The sequence below is a fragment of the Primulina huaijiensis genome, chromosome 18 (assembly GCF_012295235.1).
Source record: "Primulina huaijiensis isolate GDHJ02 chromosome 18, ASM1229523v2, whole genome shotgun sequence".
Classification (NCBI taxonomy): domain Eukaryota; kingdom Viridiplantae; phylum Streptophyta; class Magnoliopsida; order Lamiales; family Gesneriaceae; genus Primulina; species Primulina huaijiensis.
The window spans coordinates 10,143,966-10,164,796 of NC_133323.1; the positions used below are offsets into that span (position 1 = coordinate 10,143,966).

The following is a 20,831-nucleotide window of genomic DNA, read 5'->3' on the forward strand; positions in this document are numbered from 1 at the left end:
AATAAATTTATCCACTTTTACCAGTACATCCTCAACGATTCCACGTGGATACGTGAGACTTCTGTCTGCAAGCTGTAAGGTGATAGTGGTTGGTTTGACCTTTCCAACCTCCAATTTTTTGTAAATAGAAAATGACATCAGATTAATACTTGCTCCTAAATCACACAAAGCTCTACTACATTGAGAACCACCAATAAAGCAAGGAATAGTAAAACTCCCAGGATATTTTAATTTTTGTGGCAGCTTCTTTTGCATAATGGTGCTACACTCTTCAGTCAGCTTCACAGTCTCATAATCCTGCAACTTCCTCTTCTTAGACATCACATCCTTAATGAATTTTGCATAATTCGGCATTTTCTCCAAAGCATCAGCAAATGGTATGTTGATGTGTATCTTCTTAAAAATCTCCAAGAATTTCGCAAACTGATAATCCAAATTCTTCTTTTTGAACCTCTGAGGATATGGAAAGGTCGGCTTCAATATAGACAGTTGTTCAACTTCAACTTCAGCCTTGGACTCCTCAGTCTTCGTCTCCGTTCTACCCTCAGATTCACTCTCTTCGACTGTCTTTTCACTTTCCACTTTTTCCTTGGGACTTCGTACCTCAAATTCTTTTCCACTCCTCAAAGTGACTGCCTTGCACTGCTCTTTTGGATTAACTTCCGTTTTACTAGGAAATTGACCCCTGTTCCGATCTCTCAATATGTTAGCCAATTGTCCAATTTGTGTCTCAAAGATTTCATCGTGGCACCCATATTTCCTATATGAGTCTCCATATTGTCAAGACGAGACTCAGTCCTCACCATCCTTTTTCCAGATTCAGTAACAAACGTTCCTACCAAATCCTCAAGTGAAGGCTTTCCTTCCCCCTTTGATGTATTGAACCTCGGTGGAGGATTCAACACATTTTTATTATTTGCATATGAAAAATTCTTATGATTTCTTAACCCAGGATGATAAGTATTAGCGGGAGAGTTACCTAGATATTATCCATGGCCACCAAAGTTTGTGTTGTTGATGTACTGAGCTTCTTCAGAAAGAGATGGTTCTTCAGCAACTATCGATAGACCGTCAGTCTCTGCTGTGCTCACCTTATTCACAGCTGTTATTTGTGTGGTCAGCTCAGATACTTGAGCAGTGAGTGACGTAATAGGATCCACAACATAAATTCCAGCTATCTTATTTACTCCTGACCTCTTAGACGACCACTGGTGGCTATTTATATTCATCTGCTCAAGAAATTTCATAAGCTTGATCAGGAGATTTGGCAAAGATCTTGCCACCAGCCGCTGCATCCACTGTTCCTCGTGTTTGCCCATTTAGACCGTTGTAGAATAATTCAATTTGAACCCAGTCTTCAAAACCATGATTCGGGCACTTTCTAATTAGCTCTTTGTATCTTTCCCATGCTTCATATAATTGCTCAAAGTCAGTCTGCCTAAAAGTGCTGATCTCGATCTTCAACTGTGCATAATTTAAAGGAGGAAAATATTAACAAGGAACTTCGTTTCCAACTCCTGCCATGTTGTTATGCTCTCCAGTGGAAGCGATAGGAGCCATCCACTTGCTTGGTCCCTCACGCAATCTAATAATATCATGAGTAACATTATTAATTTTTACCGTATCCGTGATCTCTAGGAAAGTCCTCAAATGAACGTGAGGATCAGCAGTGGAAATTCCCGCAAATTGGTTCTGTTGAACCGTATTTATTAGTGCAGGCTTCAACTCGAAATTGTTGGCATTTATGGTCCCTCGAGCAATGCCAGAATAATGAGTGTTGATCACTGATCGGAAGTGATGTCTGATAGGTATAGCCTCTGGCAGGTTTTGTCTGTCATTCTCTATGTTTTCGGCCAATGCTTGGATTTATTCCCTTCTCGCTTTTCTTAGTCTTCTCGCAGTTCTTTCGATCTCCGGATAAAAAATAAGCCAGCCAGGGATTTGCGATCTTAGCATGCACTATCAAATAGATAAAATGAACAAATAAGTAATTATTACAATAAAACAAAAATAACTCTAAATTAAAATCTAGACTAATTGGTAACAATACTGATATAAATTCAAATTTGACGCTCCTCGGCAACGGCGTCAAAAACTTGTTGCGTTTTTTCCACTCGCAAGCGCATAGTTGTCAAGTTTTAATATATGCAAGTAAAGTATAGTTCCCACGAGGAGTCTGTATGTAAAAAATATATATGTGCTTGTAATTAAAATAGTCACGACTTTATCTAGAAAAATCAATAAATGGTTTGGTTTGCTGAAAAATCAATTAATCTCAAATAAATATTAATTTAATCGTCGAATCGATAAAATATCATTGAGAGACAATATCTAGAGGAGTGATTTCACTAAGTTTCCGAGATAATTATTCTCGATCGAATTTATATTCATGAATTCCAATTAATTAATGGCTAAGAACACTTAATTATTATATTCTCCCTTTTCCAAGTGACGAATAATTGTATCATTCAAACTTCGATCCAAACATTCCTAATAAGAATCTAAGTTTAATTGATAAATGCAACCGATGTCCTTACCTATGCCTCGCTAAAGTTATACGCCTTCCGAACGATATAAACATTCAATGATGTGTTTCTAATGATCTATAATCCTAGTCCCTCTCCCGAGTTGTAGAATTAATCAGACAAAAAACAATTTAGGGCCAGTAAATTGCAGTCAAATAAAAACAAATAAACACAATTAAACCAAAACAGAATTCAATCATATAAACAACCACGTCAAATTATCGTATCCACAAAGCTATATCATCCTCTAGAGTGGAAAATTAGTTCATAATGAAATCTAAATAAAAACAACGCATGTTTGAAAGTTTAGACATCGCAACACTAGAAAATAAAGATGAAGTAGTCAGATAACAAATCAGAAGTGGTGTCTCTGTCCCCAAATTCGTCGTTCTTCATTTCGTGATCGATCCTTCCACTCCAGATCATCGTCTCCATGTTTGCTCTTGTTCTCCCGTGTGTTTTCTCCCAAAATCGGCTCCCTCTTCATCTACAAACCTAGTCTCCTTTTTATGTTTTCGTACAGGCCATAAACTCAAGCCCATTTGTCTGTATCTCACCGCCATTGGCGCCCCGACGCTTGACAAGTAGCGCCGAGGTGCCTGTTTCTCACAGCTGTAGCACCGCGGCGCTGCTCGCCTAGGCGCTTGATGTTCGCATCTTTTGGCGCCGCGGCGTTGGGCACAGCACCTAGGCGCTTGTCCTTTGGTGTGGCACATCAGCATTGGGGTGTAGGTTCCTTGGCGCTGTCGTTCTAATCCATCGTAGTTCACAGTCAAACATGCTCCTAATCGCCATCATTCATCCAAAATGATTTATTTCTTGAACGGAATAAAAGCAACTAATACCAAGCATAATTCTGTTCGAAACTAACATAATTCAAATGGATTAACATATAAATTAAGTGCAATTCTTTCATTTATCAATCATCAGCAGAAGAAGACAGTGTAATAACCGATCGTTCATTTTTTTTATTATGAATTACGGTATTTTGTGGTGATGGTTTATGGCTTTACGTTATGATATGATGGTAATGAATGTTATAGAATGGAATAGATAATGGATGGGTAGAATAGAAGGTTGAATTTGAGCCAAATAAGTACTGGAAGTGCTGAAACAGTATGAAACTGTGGCAGTAGTTGCGGTTTTTAACATAATGTTTTATATTTTGATCCAAATAATGTAAGGCCACTTTCATTTTGATTAGAAAGATAAGATATAAGGCTATAATTTGATGTGGCTGTGCACAGAGCGGCGCCCGAGCGGTAAGTTTTGACCGCCCGAGCGCGCCTCGCTCTAGATTTTTGAGTTTTGGGCAATAAGGTCAGCGCTAGGGCTGTAATTTGTGACCGCCCGAGCGCCCAGCAAGTGGACTAGCGTGTTTTGGGTATTTTACAGCATAAAATCGAATGGGGATTCATTTTTACTCATTTTTCTCCCTTCTCCTTATCTTTTCTCACGGTTTAGAAACTAGGGTTCCTCATTTCTCTTCAATCCAACTTCTTCCAAAACATTAATCTTTGATTGAAAATTAGAAGTTCTTATCCTCAAGAGTTTAGGAGCAAGTTAAGAAAACTTATTTCCTTGGGTTAGTGATTGAAGGGAAGATATTGGGTTGTTTGGTTTGAATTTTGAGATAAGGTTGTTAATATAATGATTGATGGTATTTTTATTATGATTGTGTTGTAGGAATCCCTGAAGAGCTTAGCAACCACTTGTATATTGGTTGTATGTAGACTTTTCCTTTGAATGCATCTCACGAGCTATGTATATGATAAATGAAGTTTCTATTGATTTTTAGCTCTTTTAAATCATTGATTATGCATATAGTACATATTGATTTAGTGAAAAGAAATGGAATTGATGCCAAGGGCAAAGTAAAGGAGCAAAGGTTTTAGCACCTACACCATGTGTTTGATAAAATGTTTCAATGAATGTTTTTATGGCTTGATGGTTATATGGTATAGTGGTGTTACCTTTGGTAATTCTAAACCCACACGACAGAAGTTGATCAACATAATGACATGTACTGTGACTAATTTTGAATGAGACATACATGTATACTATCGACGGATGACCTATCAATTCCATACAAATGAAAAGAAATTAATTTTTCTATAGATGCCATCTTATAATTGTTATTTATGAATTTTATTGACTGATGTCATATTACGGTTAAGAAATGATACAGATTCCTTCTTTACACTATGATATATGTATTTGGTATTAAAATGTCTAATTGCTAAGTTTTTATAACTTATTTCAGTTATGTTCATGAGATGCAGATGTAGGTAACAAAGATTAGTTACGGCGGAGTGTCGAGACAGAGGAAGAACTGGAGCCAATCTTGGAAGAAATTATAATGAAGTATATTTTGTAGTAAAATGGAAAAGTTATTTTGAAGTGCAAACTTGATTTGTAATGGTTTTTGTTAACGTCATTTGCTACTTTTGGTTATTAATATAAGTATTTTGATTGTTATATGGAATGTGGTCTTATTGACATTATTTGAAATATTCTGCTTCAGGCAGGAAGCAAGTTCCTTTTATGGGGAAACTCTGCTATTTTTTTTAAAGCACATACTTTCCTCGAAGCCTATTTTTAAAGCTTCCGCATTATGTAGTTTATTTATTTTTATAACGGATAAGGATGTTACATTTAGTGGTATCACAACAAATGTTTTTGGGACCAATGATTTTGCACACGACTTCTACTGTTTGCGACACTTCGGTATGTATATTTCTGCATCTCATTGATGTACTGATATGATGATAAGTATCTTTAATGGTATAAAGATGATTTAAAATGATTTTAAACTGAGATGCAATGTAGCAGATGCCACCTAAGAGGAAAGCTGTAGAGGGAGAAGATATCTCCTCATCACGAGTTGTTGATGAGTTTAGTAAGTTGCTCAAGGAGCAAGCCAAAGTTCATGGAGAACAGATCCAACAGTTATTGAGATTGCAGAACCCAGTACAAGGGAGAGGTAGATGTCTTGTGAGACAGGGGCCCAATTCATAGGGAGCTTATGACAGATTTAAAAGAATGAATCCACCTGAGTTCGTGGGAAGTACGGATCCTCTTGCAGCTATGGAATGGGTTAAAGCTATTGAAGTAATCTTTGATTACCTGCACTTTGAGGATAATGATCGAGTTAGTTGTGCAGTGTTTTTTCTGACCAAGACTGCACGCATTTGGTGGGAAGCCATGAAGGTAGCCATCAACGTTCAAAACCTCCAATGGAATGAGTTCAAGGAGCTATTTTATGAAAAATATTTCTCCACGGATGTCAAGACACAGAAAGTGAAGGAGTTCTTGGAACTAAAGCAGGGCAACTTGAATGTGAATGATTATATATTGAAGTTCGAAGAAGGATGTCTGTTCGTTTTTTTTATTGCTTCGAATGACAAAGATCGAGGGGAACACTTCATGAGAGGCTTGAGAGCCGAGATCAGAAGAGATATCATAATGTCCAAGGCCGCAACGTACAATGATATAGTGGAGAAAGCCCTTATGGCGGAGCATGATGAGAAGGAGATCGAAAGGGAGGGACAACTGAGAATGCAGTACTTCAATAAAAGGAGCCAAGCTTCGAGTCAAAGTGGGAAAGGAGAATACAAAGAGAAGGGGAAGGAAGAACATCGAGGTAAAGCTCCTGTGGTTCAGTCTAAGACAAATAGGCCTTTATGTCCCAAAAGCAGCAAGCCACACAAGGGTGAATGCTTTGTAGGGACCAACAAATGTTATAGATGTGGAGGTGCAGGTCATATTGCCATCAATTGCACCCAATCTTAAGGCCGAGGACGAGTTCAAGGACGCATCTTCTCGTTGACCAAGGAGGATGTTAATCCGGATGCGTCTATTATATCATGTAATATTCTAATTTTAGGAAAAATAGCTCTTACCTTAATTGATACTGGAGCTACACATTCCTTTATGTCTTAAATTTTCAAGAGATCGTTGGGTATTGCACATAAATTTGAACCTCTCCAGTATAATATTGTGCTTCCTTCGGGTGATGTGATTTGTCCAACAATTGTGATTGGAGCTTGTCCTGTCCAAGTGAACGAGGAAACATTATTTACTGATTTGATTGTGATTCCTATGATAGAGTTTGATGTTGTTTTTGGTATGGATTGGCTATCATCGTATCGTGCAGTCATTGATTATGTTGAAAAGAAGGTGCGATTTCCGATAGAAGAAGGTGACAGCAGGGTCTTCAAGCGTTCAGGTACTTCGCTTGACACTTCTTTTATTTCTTGCTTGAAGGTGAATAAGATGTAGGTTACGGGGTGTCGAGGATTTTTGGCTTCAGTCATGGATGTGAGTAAGAAATATAATGTGGATGTGAATGATATTGAAATTGTGCGAGAATATTCGGATGCCTTTGCCGATGATGTGCCGGGGTTGCCACTGATAGAGAAGTCGAGTTTGACATTGATGTTATACCTGGTACAGCTCCTATTTCTAAAGTCCTTTATCGAATGGCACCGACTGAAATGAAAGAATTAAAGAACCAATTGCAAGAGCTGTTAGATAAGGGCTTTATTAGACCGAGTTCTTCACCATGGGGGGCACCGGTGTTCTATGTGGAAAAGAAAGAGGGTCACTACGTTTGTGTATTGACTACGGGGAGATCAACAAAGTTACAATTAAGAACAGGTACCCTTTGCCATGAATTGATGATCTTTTTGATCAATTACAAGGGGAAATGGTATTTTCCGAGATTGATTTGCGATTGGGATATCACCGATTGAAAGTGAAAGAAGATGACATACCTAAGACTGCTTTTCGAACTAGGTATGGTCATTATGAATTTGTGGTAATGTCTTTCGGGTTAACGAATGCGCCGTCAGTTTTTATGGATCTTATGAATCGAGTCTTCAAGCTTTATTTGGACAGTTTCGTCATTATATTTATTGATGATATTCTAGTTTACTCGAAGACTCGAGAACTTCATCGAGAACATTTGAGAACTGTGTTGCAGCAATTGAGGGATAACCAGTTATATGCCAAGTTAAAGAAGTGCGAATTCTGGTTGGACCAAGTAATTTTCCTAGGCCATATTGTTTCTAAAGATGGAATTACCGTGGATCCAACAAAGATAGAAGCAGTGAAGAAATGACTTATTCCTACTACAGTTGCTGAGGTACGAATTGTTCTTGGTTTGGCAGGTTATTATTGTCGTTTCATCGCTGATTTCTCAAAGATAGCCCTGCCATTGACTGCATTGACAAGAAAGACAGTTAAATTTGAATGGACAAATGAGTGTCAACAAAGTTTCAAGAGTTGAAGGATAAATTGACATCGGCTCCAGTGTTGTCACTTCTTGAAGGAGTTGAAGACTTTGTAGTGTTCACCGATGCTTCTAAGAAAGGACATGGTGCTGTATTGATGCAGCGTGGTAAGGTAATTTCTTATTCGTCCCGTCGTCTGAAGGATTATGAAAAGAATTACCCGACTCACGATCTTGAATTGGCGGCTGTGGTATTCGCTTTAAAAATCTGGCGACATTATTTATATAGAGTGAAGTGTGAGATTTTCTCAGATCATAAAAGCGTTAAATATATGTTTGCTCATTAGGAATTGAACATGCGTGAGAGGAGATGGTTGGAACTTGTTAAGGATTATGATTGCACTATTAATTACCACCTTGGGAAGGCGAATGTAGTTGCAGACGCATTGAGTCGGAAGTCAGGAGTTGTGTTGAGTTCTATGATTCAAAAACTGTAACGCCCAAACATTTATATGCATATGATATAAGGTAATGATTATGATTAAGTATGTTCATTATTTCTTTTATGGTTTATTATGATGATCGTTTGGGATATGTTATGTAATGGTGATGGTTTATGGCTTCAAGATATAATATGAATGGTATTGAATGATATAGAATGAAACGAAGAATGGATGCGTAGAATAGAAAGTTGATATATTGAGCCAAATAGGTAATGGAAGTGCTGAAACGGTATGAAACTGTGGCAGTATTTGTGGTGTTTAGCATAATGTTTTGTATTGTGATCCAAATGATGTGAGGGCACTTCCATTAGAAAGATAAGATATAAGGCTATAAATTTCATGTTTTGGGTTTTGTTCAAATCATTGTGGAAGATAAGCCAAAAGCGCCCCGAAAAGTGTCGTGTGTATCGCCGTTCCTCCAGTGACACATGTTGGGAGATTGAGCATAACCTTTTACTCAAACCTTCAAATGACATGCGGCTAATTGGAGATACAGGCCAAGACATAGCGCTACAACTTTTATGTTTACCACTTTTCCTAATTATGAAGGGAAAAGGCGTTTTGGAAGTGATCTTTGATATGGATATGCGCAGAGCGGCGCCCGAGCGGTAAGAAATGACCGCCCGAGCGCCAGTGGTTCTGGATTTTTCGTCTTGGACAGCATGGTCCGAGCTAGGGCGGTAATTTATGACCGCCCGAGCGCCCAGCACAGTGCAAAAACGTGTTTTGGGTGTTTTAAGGCTTAAAATCGAATGAGACTCTCATTTCTTCACTTTTCTTCTCTTCTTTTCTCTTCTCCATAGATTCTAAGCTAGGGTTCATCTTCTTCTTCTCTTTTCTTTTAATCAAGCAATAAATCTTCAATCCGGAGTTGGAACTTCACCTTTTTAATGAAAGGAGCAAAGGTAAGTGGGTTTTCTTCTTGTTCTTGAGTTATTGAAGATGGTGGAGTTAGGGCATGATAGTTGTGATTGATGTATTGGATTAAATGGTAATTTAAGGTTATTATTTGGTTGTTGTTGATTAGTATCGGGTTTATTGTTGTAGGATCAACGTTAAGGATTAGGAAACCAATTGCTCCAAGTGTAGTAAGTCGAATCATTTCTTTAATGCATCACATGATCCTATATGTATGTGTTTTGATGATTTTATGACGTTAACTCCTTTCAAATTCCATTCATGATATATATACGTAAATATGTATATATGGTAGTGCAATTATATGCATTTTTGAATGAAAGGAGTTAAATGTTAAATGATTCCTCTAAGATGTTCGATAAAATGCCTGAATGAAGTTTTATATGATTGAATGATTGGATTGATAGTGATAGTATCGGTGTTGCCTCTGGCAATTCTAAATCCGCAATGTAATTGGCCAATTAACGATGAAAACATGTACTCTCTTATAAGATGCATTTTATGCAGAGGTACATGTCCCTCCAATAAGATTCGTTTTTACGAAGAGGGTTAGCAAGAATGAACTATCTTATAAGAACTATCAATTCTTCAGTTAATCAATGAAAATGAATATCATCCCTATGTATTGTAGTATTATGATTCTTGACGGATGATATTATTGATGTTTCGATGTTTACTAAATGGTAAGGATGATGTTTTCAACAAAATGAAACTGAGGCTACCTACATTTTATGTTTTACAATAAAATGATATATATGTATCTTGTTAGTATTGATTCCATTTGCTGAGTTTTATACTCATTCAAGTTATGTTCATGTGATGCAGGCACAGGTAAGAAAGACTGATTATCCCTGAGTTGTCGAAGCGAGAGAAGGGAATATGCCAAACTTTGGAGATTTTGATTGGATGTTATTTTTGATATGTTAAGCTTTTGGATATTTTGGGAAACATTGAAAAGCTTGTTTTGTTTTTGAAGTAGAATATGTGTAGTTACTGCGTTAAATTGTATTTGATGTGTTTGAAAATATTTTGCATATGTTTTACGTGTTGCTTGAGACAGGTGCCATGTCCTAATTACGGGGAGATGCTGCCCAAATTTTTTTAAATTACACCTTTTCTCAAAATTATGTTTAAAAGCTTCCGCACTAATTATGTATTTTAGTCACGAGTGTTACATTTAGTGGTTTCAGAGCAGAGATTTTCGGATCTATTATTTGGCATATGACTTCTTCTGCTGTCGACAATTCGGTATGTATGTACCTGCATCATTTGATATAATATGGATGTGTAGCCTCAATAGTTATAATATGTTATGTGTGGAAATGGTTTAAACTAATATGTATTATAGGATCATGCGGCCTAAACGTAAAGCATCAAAAGGAGAGGATAGTTCATCATCTAGAGTGGTTGATGAATTTAGAAAGTTACTAAAAGAACAGGCCAAGGTACACGGTGAGCAAATCCAGCAGCTCTTACGGATGCAGAATGCAGGGCGAGGGAGAGAGAGAGAACAAGCGATGCCCGAGCCCAGTAGTGAAGGCGCATACGAAAGATTTCGTAAGATGAAGCCACCAGAATTTGATGGTAGCACTGATCCCACGGTCGCATTGGAATGGGTCAAAGCTGTGGATGCTATTTTTGATTATCTTCAGTTTGATGCTAAAGATCGAGTTAGCTGTGCCATTTTTCTACTGACCAAGACGGCGAGGATTTGGTGGGACGCCACCAAGGTATCAGTTAAAGTCTCGGCACTCAAGTGGCAGGAGTTTAAAGATTTATTCTACGATAAATATTTTCCTCGAGATGTTCGAAGTCAGAAAGTGAAGGAATATCTAGAACTGAGGCAAAGAAATACGACAATGCAAGAGTATATTCTCAAATTCAAAGAGGGGTGTCAGTTTGCCCCATATCTGGCCAGTAATGACATTGAAAAGGGCGAGCATTTTCTGATAGGTGTCCGGGCTGAAATTAAAAGAGACGTTCGAATGTCTAAAGCTGCTTCATATAAAGAGATTGTTGAAAAAGCAAGGATGGCTGAGCAGGACGAGAAGGAAATTGAAAGAGAAAGACAGTTGAAGCGCCAAGATTTTTCTACTAAGGGCCAAGGATATGGATGGAAGGGTAAGGGCAAGTTCAGAGGCAAAGAGAAAGAGGAGCATCGACCCAAAGCTCCTATGCCACCGCCTGCGTATGATCGACCTGTATGTCTAAAATGTGGCAAAATGCATACAGGAGAGTGTTTGGTTGGAAGTAATCGATGTTTTAGTTGTGGAGGTGTTGGACATGTTATCAAAAATTGTCCAATAAAGGGTGAGAAAGGGAAGGATAAGGTTCAAGGCAGAATCTTCACACTCACCAAAGAAAGCGCAAATCCTGATTCTTCTGTTATATCAGGTACTATCTTGATTTCAGGCAAGGCAGCTATTACCTTGATTGACACTGGTGCTACGCATGTCTGAAATTTTCTTGCGCTCTTTGAATGTTGTTCCATCTTATGAACCCCTCCACTACTGTATTTTGTTGCCATCGGAAGACGAAATATGGCCTTCTAGTATTCTTAAAGGTTGTACAGTACAAGTAAATGAGAAAATCTATTTTGCTGATCTTATTATTATTCCCATGGTGGTGTTTGATGTTATTTTGGGAATGGACTGGCTATCGTCATATCATGCCGTTATTGATTGTGTGGCTAGGACGGTGCGATTTTCTGCTGATGATGATTTTAGCGGGATTTTCCAGAGTTCGGGTATTTCACTTGTCACTCCATGTATTTCTTGTTTGAAAGCTCAGAAAATGTTATCAAAGGGGTGTCAGGGATTTTTAGCTGCTGTGATAGATGTGAATACTGAGATGACAATGAAGTTGAATGAGATTGAGGTAGTTCGGGATTTTTCTGACGTATTTGTGGATGATGTGCCTGGATTGCCACCTGACCGTGAAGTTGAGTTTGTGATTGACGTGGTTCCAGGTACTGCTCCGATTTCGAAAGCTCTTTACCGAATGGCCCCGACTGAAATGAAGGAGCTGAAGAATCAATTGCAGGATCTATTAGACAAAGGCTTTATTCGTCCGAGTTCATCTCCATGGGGAGCTCCGGTTTTATTTGTCAAAAAGAAAGATGGATCTTTGCGGTTGTGCATTGATTACAGAGAGATCAACAAAGTCACGATCAAGAATAAATATCCATTGTCGAGGATTGACGATCTTTTTGATCAGCTACAGGGAGCGACGGTGTTTTCAAAGATCGATCTGCGTTCTGGTTATTATCAGCTGAAAGTTAGGGAAGCTGACGTCCCTAAAACTACATTCAGAACCATGTATGACCATTATGAGTTCTTAGTCATGTCATTCGGGTTGACGAACGCTCCGTCAGTCTTCATGGATCTAATGAACCGAGTCTTCAAGCCATATCTGGATAGCTTTGTTATCGTTTTCATTGACGATATCCTGATTTATTCCAAGACTCGGGAACTTCATGCCGAGGATCTCAAAACTGTATTGCAGTTATTGAGGGAAAAGCAGTTATACGCAAAGTTGAAAAAGTGTGAATTCTGGTTAGAACAAGTATCATTTTTAGGCCATATCGTTTCGAGAGACGGCATTGCAGTGGATCCCATGAAGATTGAAGCGAGTAAACAATGGCTTATTCCTACGACAGTCTCCGAGGTGCGTAGTTTTCTTGGTTTGGCAGGTTAATATCGACGTTTTATTGCCAATATCTCCAAAATAGCCCTGCCATTAACCAATCTGACGGGGAAAGCGGTGAAGTTTGAGTGGACAAACGAATGCCGACACGGATTCCAAGTGTTGAAAGACAAGTTGACATCAGCCCCTATTCTAGCACTTCCGTGCGGCACTGAAGATTTTATTATATACACGGATGCGTCAAAGATGGGAGTTGGAGTTGTACTGATGCAACGTGGGAAAGTAATCGCTTATGCTTCTCGGCAGTTGAAAGATTACGAGAAGAATTATCCCACCCACGATCTTGAGTTGGCTGCAGTGGTCTTCGCATTGAAAATATGGAGGCATTATCTGTATGGCGAGTAATGTGAAGTTTTCACAGATCACAAGAGCTTGAAATATTTATTCTCACAGAAGGCACTCAATATGCGACAGAGGAGGTGGTTAGAACTTGTTAAAGATTATGATGTGACCATTAGCTACCACCCAGGTAAAGCAAATGTCGTTGCAGATGCTTTGAGCCGCAAGTCAGTTTCTTCTTTGAGCTCATTGATTCAGAAGCTGTTGTTATTGGATATTCAGAGGAGCGAGATCGCTATTGTAGAGCAAGGGACCATCGCTAGACTTTCAGCTTTGGTTATTCGACCTATGTTGAAAGATAAGATACGACGGGAGCAGCCTAATGACAATCAGATAATGGAATTGCGATCAAAAGCCGATAAGAAAGGAAATACAGAGTTTGCGATGAAAACTGATGATTTGTTAACATGGAGAGGTCGGATATGTGTTCCCAGTGGTAATGACATTCGTAGGGATGTTTTGACAGAGGTTCATACGACGCCATACTCGATACATCCAGGTAGTACAAAGATGTATCAGGATCTCCGACGTCTATACTGGTGGCCAGGTATGAAAAGTGATATTGCAACGTTTATATCCGAATGTCTAACATGTCAGCAGGTAAAGATTGAGCATCAAAGACCTGCTGGAACTTTGCAATCTCGCCCAATACCTCAGTGGAAGTGGGAGCACATCACCATGGACTTTGTAACGGGACTTCCTAGAACACCAAAGGGTTACAACTCCATCTGGGTGATTGTTGATAGGTTAACCAAGTTGGCTCATTTTCTTCCGGTCAAGATGACGTTTACAATGAACCAGTATGCTGAAGTCTATGTAGCTGAGATTGTGAGACTTCATGGTATCCCTGTGTCAATTGTATCTGACCGTGACCCGAGGTTTACTTTTGAATTTTGAAAGAGCTTGCACAGAGCCTTGGGCACCAGATTGGCTTTTAGCACAGCATATCATCCTTAGAGTGACGGGCAGTCAGAGAGGGTGATACAGATTCTTGAAGATATGTTACGAGCCTGCACGATTGATTTTCCCGGTAGCTGGGATTCTAAATTGCCACTTGTGGAATTTACGTATAACAATAGTTATCAGGCGACGATTGGCATGGCACCATACGAGGCATTGTACGGCAATAAATGTAGATCACTGTTGAACTGGGATGAAGTCAGTGAAAGAAAGATGTTAGGACCAGAATTGGTCCAACAGACAGCTAATGTGATTGCTTTAATCTAGGACATAATGAAGACGGCCCAATCTAGACAGAAAAGTTATGCCGATATCCGAAGAAGGCCTTGGAGTTTGAAGTTGGAGATCACGTATTTGTTAAAATTGCTCCTCTCAAAGGCATTATGAGATTTGGTAGGAAAGGAAAGCTGAGCCCAAGATTTATCGGTCTATTTGAAATTTTGGACAGGATTGGAGAAAGAGCATATCGTCTAGCCTTACCGCCAGACTTGGATAGAGTACACAATGTATTTCACATCTCAATGCTCAGGAAGTACATCTCGAACCCTTCCCATGTTCTCAGACATGAACCGTTGGATCTGATGTCGAACTCTTATCAAGAAGCAACAATTCAGATTTTAGATCACAAGGTTAAAGTACTAAGGAATAAGGAGATCGGCATTATCAAGATTCTTTGGCGTAATCAGTTGGTTGAAGAAGCAACGTGAGAGCCAGAGGAGGAAATGAGACAGCGATATCCTGAGTTATTCGCAGAGTAATGGCAATTTCGGGGAGGAAATTTCTTAAGGAGGGGAGAATTGTAACGCCCAGACATTTATATGCATATGATATAAGGTAATGATTATGATTAAGTATGTTCATTATTTCTTTTATGGTTTATTATGATGATCGTTTGGGATATGTGATGTAATGGTGATGGTTTATGGCTTCATGATATGATATGAATGGTATTGAATGATATAGAATGAAACGAAGAATGGATGGGTAAAATAGAAAGTTGATATATTGAGCCAAATAGGTCATGGAAGTGCTGAAACGGTATGAAACTGTGGCAATAGTTGTGGTGTTTAGCATAATGTTTTGTATTGTGATCCAAATGATGTGAGAGCACTTTCATTAGAAAGATAAGATATAAGGCTATAACTTTCATATTTTGGGTTTTGTTCAAATCATTGTGGAAGATAAGCCAAAAGCGCCTCGAAATGTGTCGTGTGTATCGTCGTTTCACCATTGACACATGTTGGGAGATTGAGCATAACTTTTTATTCAGACCTTCAAATGACATGCAGCTAATTGGAGATGCAAGCCAAGACATAGAGCTACAACTTTTATGTTTACTACTTTTCCTAATTAAGAAGGGAAGAGGCATTTCGGAAGCAATCTTTGATATGGATATGCGCAGAAAGACGCCCGAGCTGTAAGAAATGACCGCCCGAGCGCCACTGGTTCTGGATTTTTCGTCTTGGACAGCATGGTCCGTGCTAGGGCGGTAATTTATGACCGCCCTAGCGCCCAGCACAGTGCAAAAACGTGTTTTGGGTGTTTTAAGGCTTAAAATCGAATGAGACTCTCATTTTCTTCACTTTTCTTCTCTTCTTTTCTCTTCTCCATCGATTCTAAGCTAGGGTTCTTCATCTTCTTCTTCTCTTTTCTTTTAATCAAGCAATAAATCTTCAATCCGAGGTTGGAACTTCACCTTTTTAGTGAAAGGAGCAAAGGTAAGTGGGTTTTCTTCTTGTTCTTGAGTTATTGAAGATGGTGGAGTTAGGGCATGATAGTTGTGATTGATGTATTGGATTAAATGGTCATTAAAGTTATTATTTGGGTGTTGTTGATTAGTTATCGGGTTTATTGTTGTAGGATCAACGCCAAGGGTTAGGAAACCAATTGCTCCAAGTGTAGTAAGTGGAATCATTTCTTTAATGCATCACATGATCCTATATGTATGTGTTTTGATGATTTTATGACGTTAATTTCTTTCAAATTCCATTCATGATATATATACATAAATATGTATATATGGTAGTGCAATTATATGTATTTTTGAATGAAAGGAGTTAAATCTTAAATGATGCCTCTAAGATGTTCGATAAAATGCCTGAATGAAGTTTTATATGATTGAATGATTGGATTGATAGTGATAGTATCGGTGTTACCTCTGGCAATTCTAAATCCGCAATGTAATTGGCCAATTAACGATGAAAACATGTACTCTCTTATAAGATGCATTTTATGTAGAGGTACATGTCCCTCCTATAAGATTCGTTTTTACGAAGAGGGTTAGCAAGAATGAACTATCTTATAAGAACTATCAATTCTTCAGTTAATCAATGAAAATGAATATCATCCGTATGAATTGTTGTATTATGATTCTTGACGGATGATATTATTGATGTTTCGATGTTTACTAAATGATAAGGATGATGTTTTCAACAAAATGAAACTGAGGCTACCTACATTTTATGTTTTACAATAAAATGATATATATGTATCTTGTTAGTATTGATTCCATTTGCTGAGTTTTATACTCATTCAAGTTATGTTCATGTGATGCAGGCACGGGTAAGAAAGACTGATTATCCCTGAGTTGTCGAAGAGAGAGAAAGGAATATGCCAAACTTTGGAGATTTTGATTGGATGTTATTTTTGATATGTTAAGCTTTTGGATATTTTGGAAAACATTGAAAAGCTTGTTTTGTTTTTGAAGTATAATATGTGTAGTTACTGCGTTAAATGGTATTTGATGTGTTTGAAAATATTTTGCATTTGTTTTACGTGTTGCTTGAGACAGGTGGCATGTCCTAATTACGGGGAGATGCTGCCCAAATTTTTTTAAATTACACCTTTTCTCCAAATTATGTTTAAAAGCTTCCGCACTAATTATGTATTTTAGTCACGAGTGTTACAAAAACCTTTATTGTTGGACTTGCAAAGGAATGAGATCGCTTTGGTCGAGAAAGGTACTATAGCTCGACTTTCAGCTTTGGTGATTCGACCTACTTTGAATGACATGACTAAAGATGGACAACAGAATGATAAGCAATTGCTGTAAATGAAAAATAAGGCTGAGCTGAAAGAAAATTATGAGTTTGGTTTAAACAATGATGGGTTGATGACCTTCAGAGGTCGAATTTGTGTTCCTATCCGCAATAATATTCGACGAGATGTTTTGATTGAGGCGCATACCGCACCATATTCAATACATCCAGGTAATACCAAAATGTATCAAGATATTCTTTGACTCTTCTGATGGCCAGGTATGAAGAAGGATATAGCATTGTTTGTTTCTGAATGCCTAACATGTCAGCCAAAATTTGGTGTGCTGTCGTTGACCCACCAAAATTAAATTCCTACTCTCTAAATAAAATTAGTGCAATGATGAGCAGGGTCAAATCCACAGGAAACGGGAGATTTATTCCTTTCGAGCAGAATGTAAATAAAAGGGGAATTTTGGGATATTAATTTAAATAAAATGCTAAACTAAATTACTTCAAGAACGAAAAAAAACAATAAGTTTGAATGACAATTAATCAACTAAGATAAAGTAAAGAATTTAATTTGAGAAATATCTGATTCAAGGGGATTCTACTATTTAATTATATCACTGTTCATCGGCAAACAAATAATTTATTCATGTTGTTCCAAGCAATTAACCTTAGAATTATAGGGATAGCCGCTAAAATTCTTGTGTTTTCCTAAATTAATTAACCGAACCCAGCATCCAGTCAAAACTTATCAATAATTAACTGGGCACGATAGCGTTCCATATTAATTAAAAATAGCATTTTCGTTTTGTGAAAACAGTTAATCCTAAAATCTAACAATCGAGATAGCTGCAATTGAAAGCTCGAGTTTCGTTGATTTATTTGGATTAAATATATTATGATAGCACAATATCTCTAATCTATGCTACTCGTGTACCACTCATTCATGACAATTACGGATCACTGAATTTATGGTTAGCAGTAGAAAATCATACATCGAATTAAATTGTCAGATTAAACGATATACAATATTCATATTATTAAATCATAAATCAACAAATACTTGGAATAAAAAGAAGATTCAATCTAAGAACAAATGCCTCACAGTGATAAATTAAACAGTAAAACTAACCCTTAAATCAGAAATTAAAACTTAGCCAAGCATGGCTCGAATTACAATCTCCATAAAAAATAAATAAAGATAGGAAAAATACTAGAATTATTGGACAAGAGGTTTTGAGAATTCTTTTCTTGTTCAACTTGCTGCCCTTCGTGAAATGTGATTGGAGAAAACTTCTTTTGATTGTGCCGCCTCCTTCTTTTTACGTGAATAATGTGCTCCCAAGAAAGAAAAAATGGGCCCAACACATTAAAAAAACAATAACCTAACAATAAAATCTAATCCCTAAAAATTAAAGATGTTAAGAAATATCCACTAAGAATATAGAGTTTTTTCCAAAAAAAAACTCTATCTTTTATTTCTTCTTTGATATCAAAATTTCTCATCTCAGTAGACAGCCAAGGAAACGTCACAAGGCGTGATCACACCTTGTCCAAAAACATCTTCTGAATTTTTTTTCTGCTTCACTTCTTCCACTAAGATCATATCGGCAACTTTAATTGTGATATAAAATCACCTTTTTTAGCCCAGATTTATCGCGAGAGCAGAAAACTTTCTCCTACAATAAAATCACACAAAAATGTGTCAATTAAGCACGTTGGAAGTGGTAACAACGAGAGACATGACAACTAAAAAATGCAACTATTATGAGCCTATCAAATCTCCTACACCTAAACCATGTTTGTCCTCAAGCATAAAAGAGTTAAATTCATTATCTCAACTTATTATCCTCCTTCTGCTTCATTCACTTGTCCGCAAAATATTTTGTCATTCACCAAAGCAAATTAATTTTTAAACACCTAACGTACCAACATCATGAACAATTGCTTCCATCCGAATATGTAGAAATAAAAATGCATAGGGTCCAAACACTCCTCACCGGATTCGCTCATTTCACTCGTAAGTGTCTATGTATGTATCAAGGAGCTCTCATGTCAAAACACTTAAAATTTTTACCATAAGCTTGCAAATATATCATATCCTCTACCAAATGAATGAATTAAAATGCACAAACAAGGGATGTAAATGGGTTGTACCGTGGCTAGAGGTCAGGTAGGATAGAAGGCACAATGGGTTTACGAAATTGAAGAAATCATACGCACTTTTCACAAATACTATTGCATCTAAATAATAACATCTTCAATCTCATTATAAAATCCAAGAGCTCTCCTTTTTTTTTCTTCGTTGATCTTTGTTTTCCTTCTCACTCCCTTTTTTTTTCATTTTTTCTTTTCATTATAAATATATTTTTTTTCTTCTTTTTTTTTTCATTTTTCGAGACAATGATTTTGAGCATTAATCACTCGATCTCAACAATTTGCACTTTCTTGGCTCAAAGCGATGCTAAATGTGAAAAGTTTGTACGATTCTCCAATTTAAGGTTCAAATAGAGGAATAACCAACAAAAAGGATTTATCATGGCTTGTAATGTGGCTATTTTCCAACAAATAAGCTCAGGCTCGAACTTGGCTCACTAGGGGTAATTGAATCAGGGTAGGCTCAAAAAGAACGGCACTGATGATGCGAAAAAAGGGTTTGAACCTAATGCCCCTTACTTTGTTTATGCACCTAATCCATCACAAGGTATCAACAAAGACATGTATAACAATGCAAGTTCTAGAAAAATCAACAATGTATGACCAACACACAATAAAATAAAAATGGAGCATGATATAATGTTTGCTCATAGGCTCAAAGCTCACCAAAAAATTGGTTTGTGTGCTAGACCCCATACACTTTTCATTTCAACACATCATCAAGAGCAACTTCCCATAAATGTAGCAGTAAGAATGCAAATTAAGTTGCACACAAAGAAAACATCAGTTTTTTTTTCATAGACTCGCATCAGAAGCATTCGAGATTCAAATGAGAGAGATAACGAATAAACACTAAATGCTTTAAGGATCAAACAAATTCACTCTACTATGGTTTTTTTTTTTAAAACATGAAAAAAAATGAGAAAAATAGAAATTGGAACGAGAGATGGGTATTACCCCTCTCACACCTATATGTGGCAATGTCCTCAAACGCCACAGCTAGTCCTAGGAATCTCTCCATAACGCTTCCCCTCTCAAAGATTGCTTCCATCCCCTGTACGGACACCCTAGGACCCCCATACCATCCCCTTAAGTCTCTTGGTCGTGACCCTAACCACAGCTAAGTGCCGTGTTCCTTTATGAAAGAAGATTGAACCATAGTGCATCACCAAGCTTCAATTCGATCAAGCTCGGTTCTTGATCTTGTTCCGCCTCTAAACCGTGGCCTAGGGACGTTCAAGCACTCTTAAAATCTTTCTTTTTTGTGTCCCTATGATGGAAGCCCCTTTATGCATCATTGGCACAAGTTTTGGATCATAAAAACACAAGTTTTTTTCATGACATGTCATAAAAATGAAAATACAAAAAGTGTATCATGTTTTTCATGCAATCATGTATCAAACCCATATTATGGTGTGAAAGATGAGAAAAAGAAGAATTAAGGCGTGCCTTTGCGTAATTTACGCTCGAAAATGAATCGACGATGCGAAGAACAGTGACGTAAACC

The 20,831-nt window shown here is 37.6% G+C and overlaps 2 protein-coding genes across 2 annotated transcripts; both read left to right on the forward strand.

The window, feature by feature from the left end:
* The first annotated feature begins 5,567 nt into the window (after nucleotides 1-5,567).
* LOC140963913 (uncharacterized) lies at nucleotides 5,568-8,255 on the forward strand. Its single transcript, XM_073423399.1, has 7 exons — nucleotides 5,568-6,285; nucleotides 6,634-6,753; nucleotides 6,838-6,974; nucleotides 7,229-7,236; nucleotides 7,323-7,569; nucleotides 7,803-7,931; nucleotides 8,106-8,255. Exons 1-7 carry the CDS (start codon nucleotides 5,568-5,570, stop codon nucleotides 8,253-8,255), a joined length of 1,509 nt encoding a protein of 502 aa, XP_073279500.1.
* Nucleotides 8,256-10,531: 2,276 nt separating this feature from the next.
* Nucleotides 10,532-11,638, forward strand: LOC140963915 (uncharacterized). Its single transcript, XM_073423400.1, has one exon. It carries the CDS (start codon nucleotides 10,532-10,534, stop codon nucleotides 11,636-11,638), a length of 1,107 nt encoding a protein of 368 aa, XP_073279501.1.
* The last annotated feature ends 9,193 nt before the right edge of the window (nucleotides 11,639-20,831 follow it).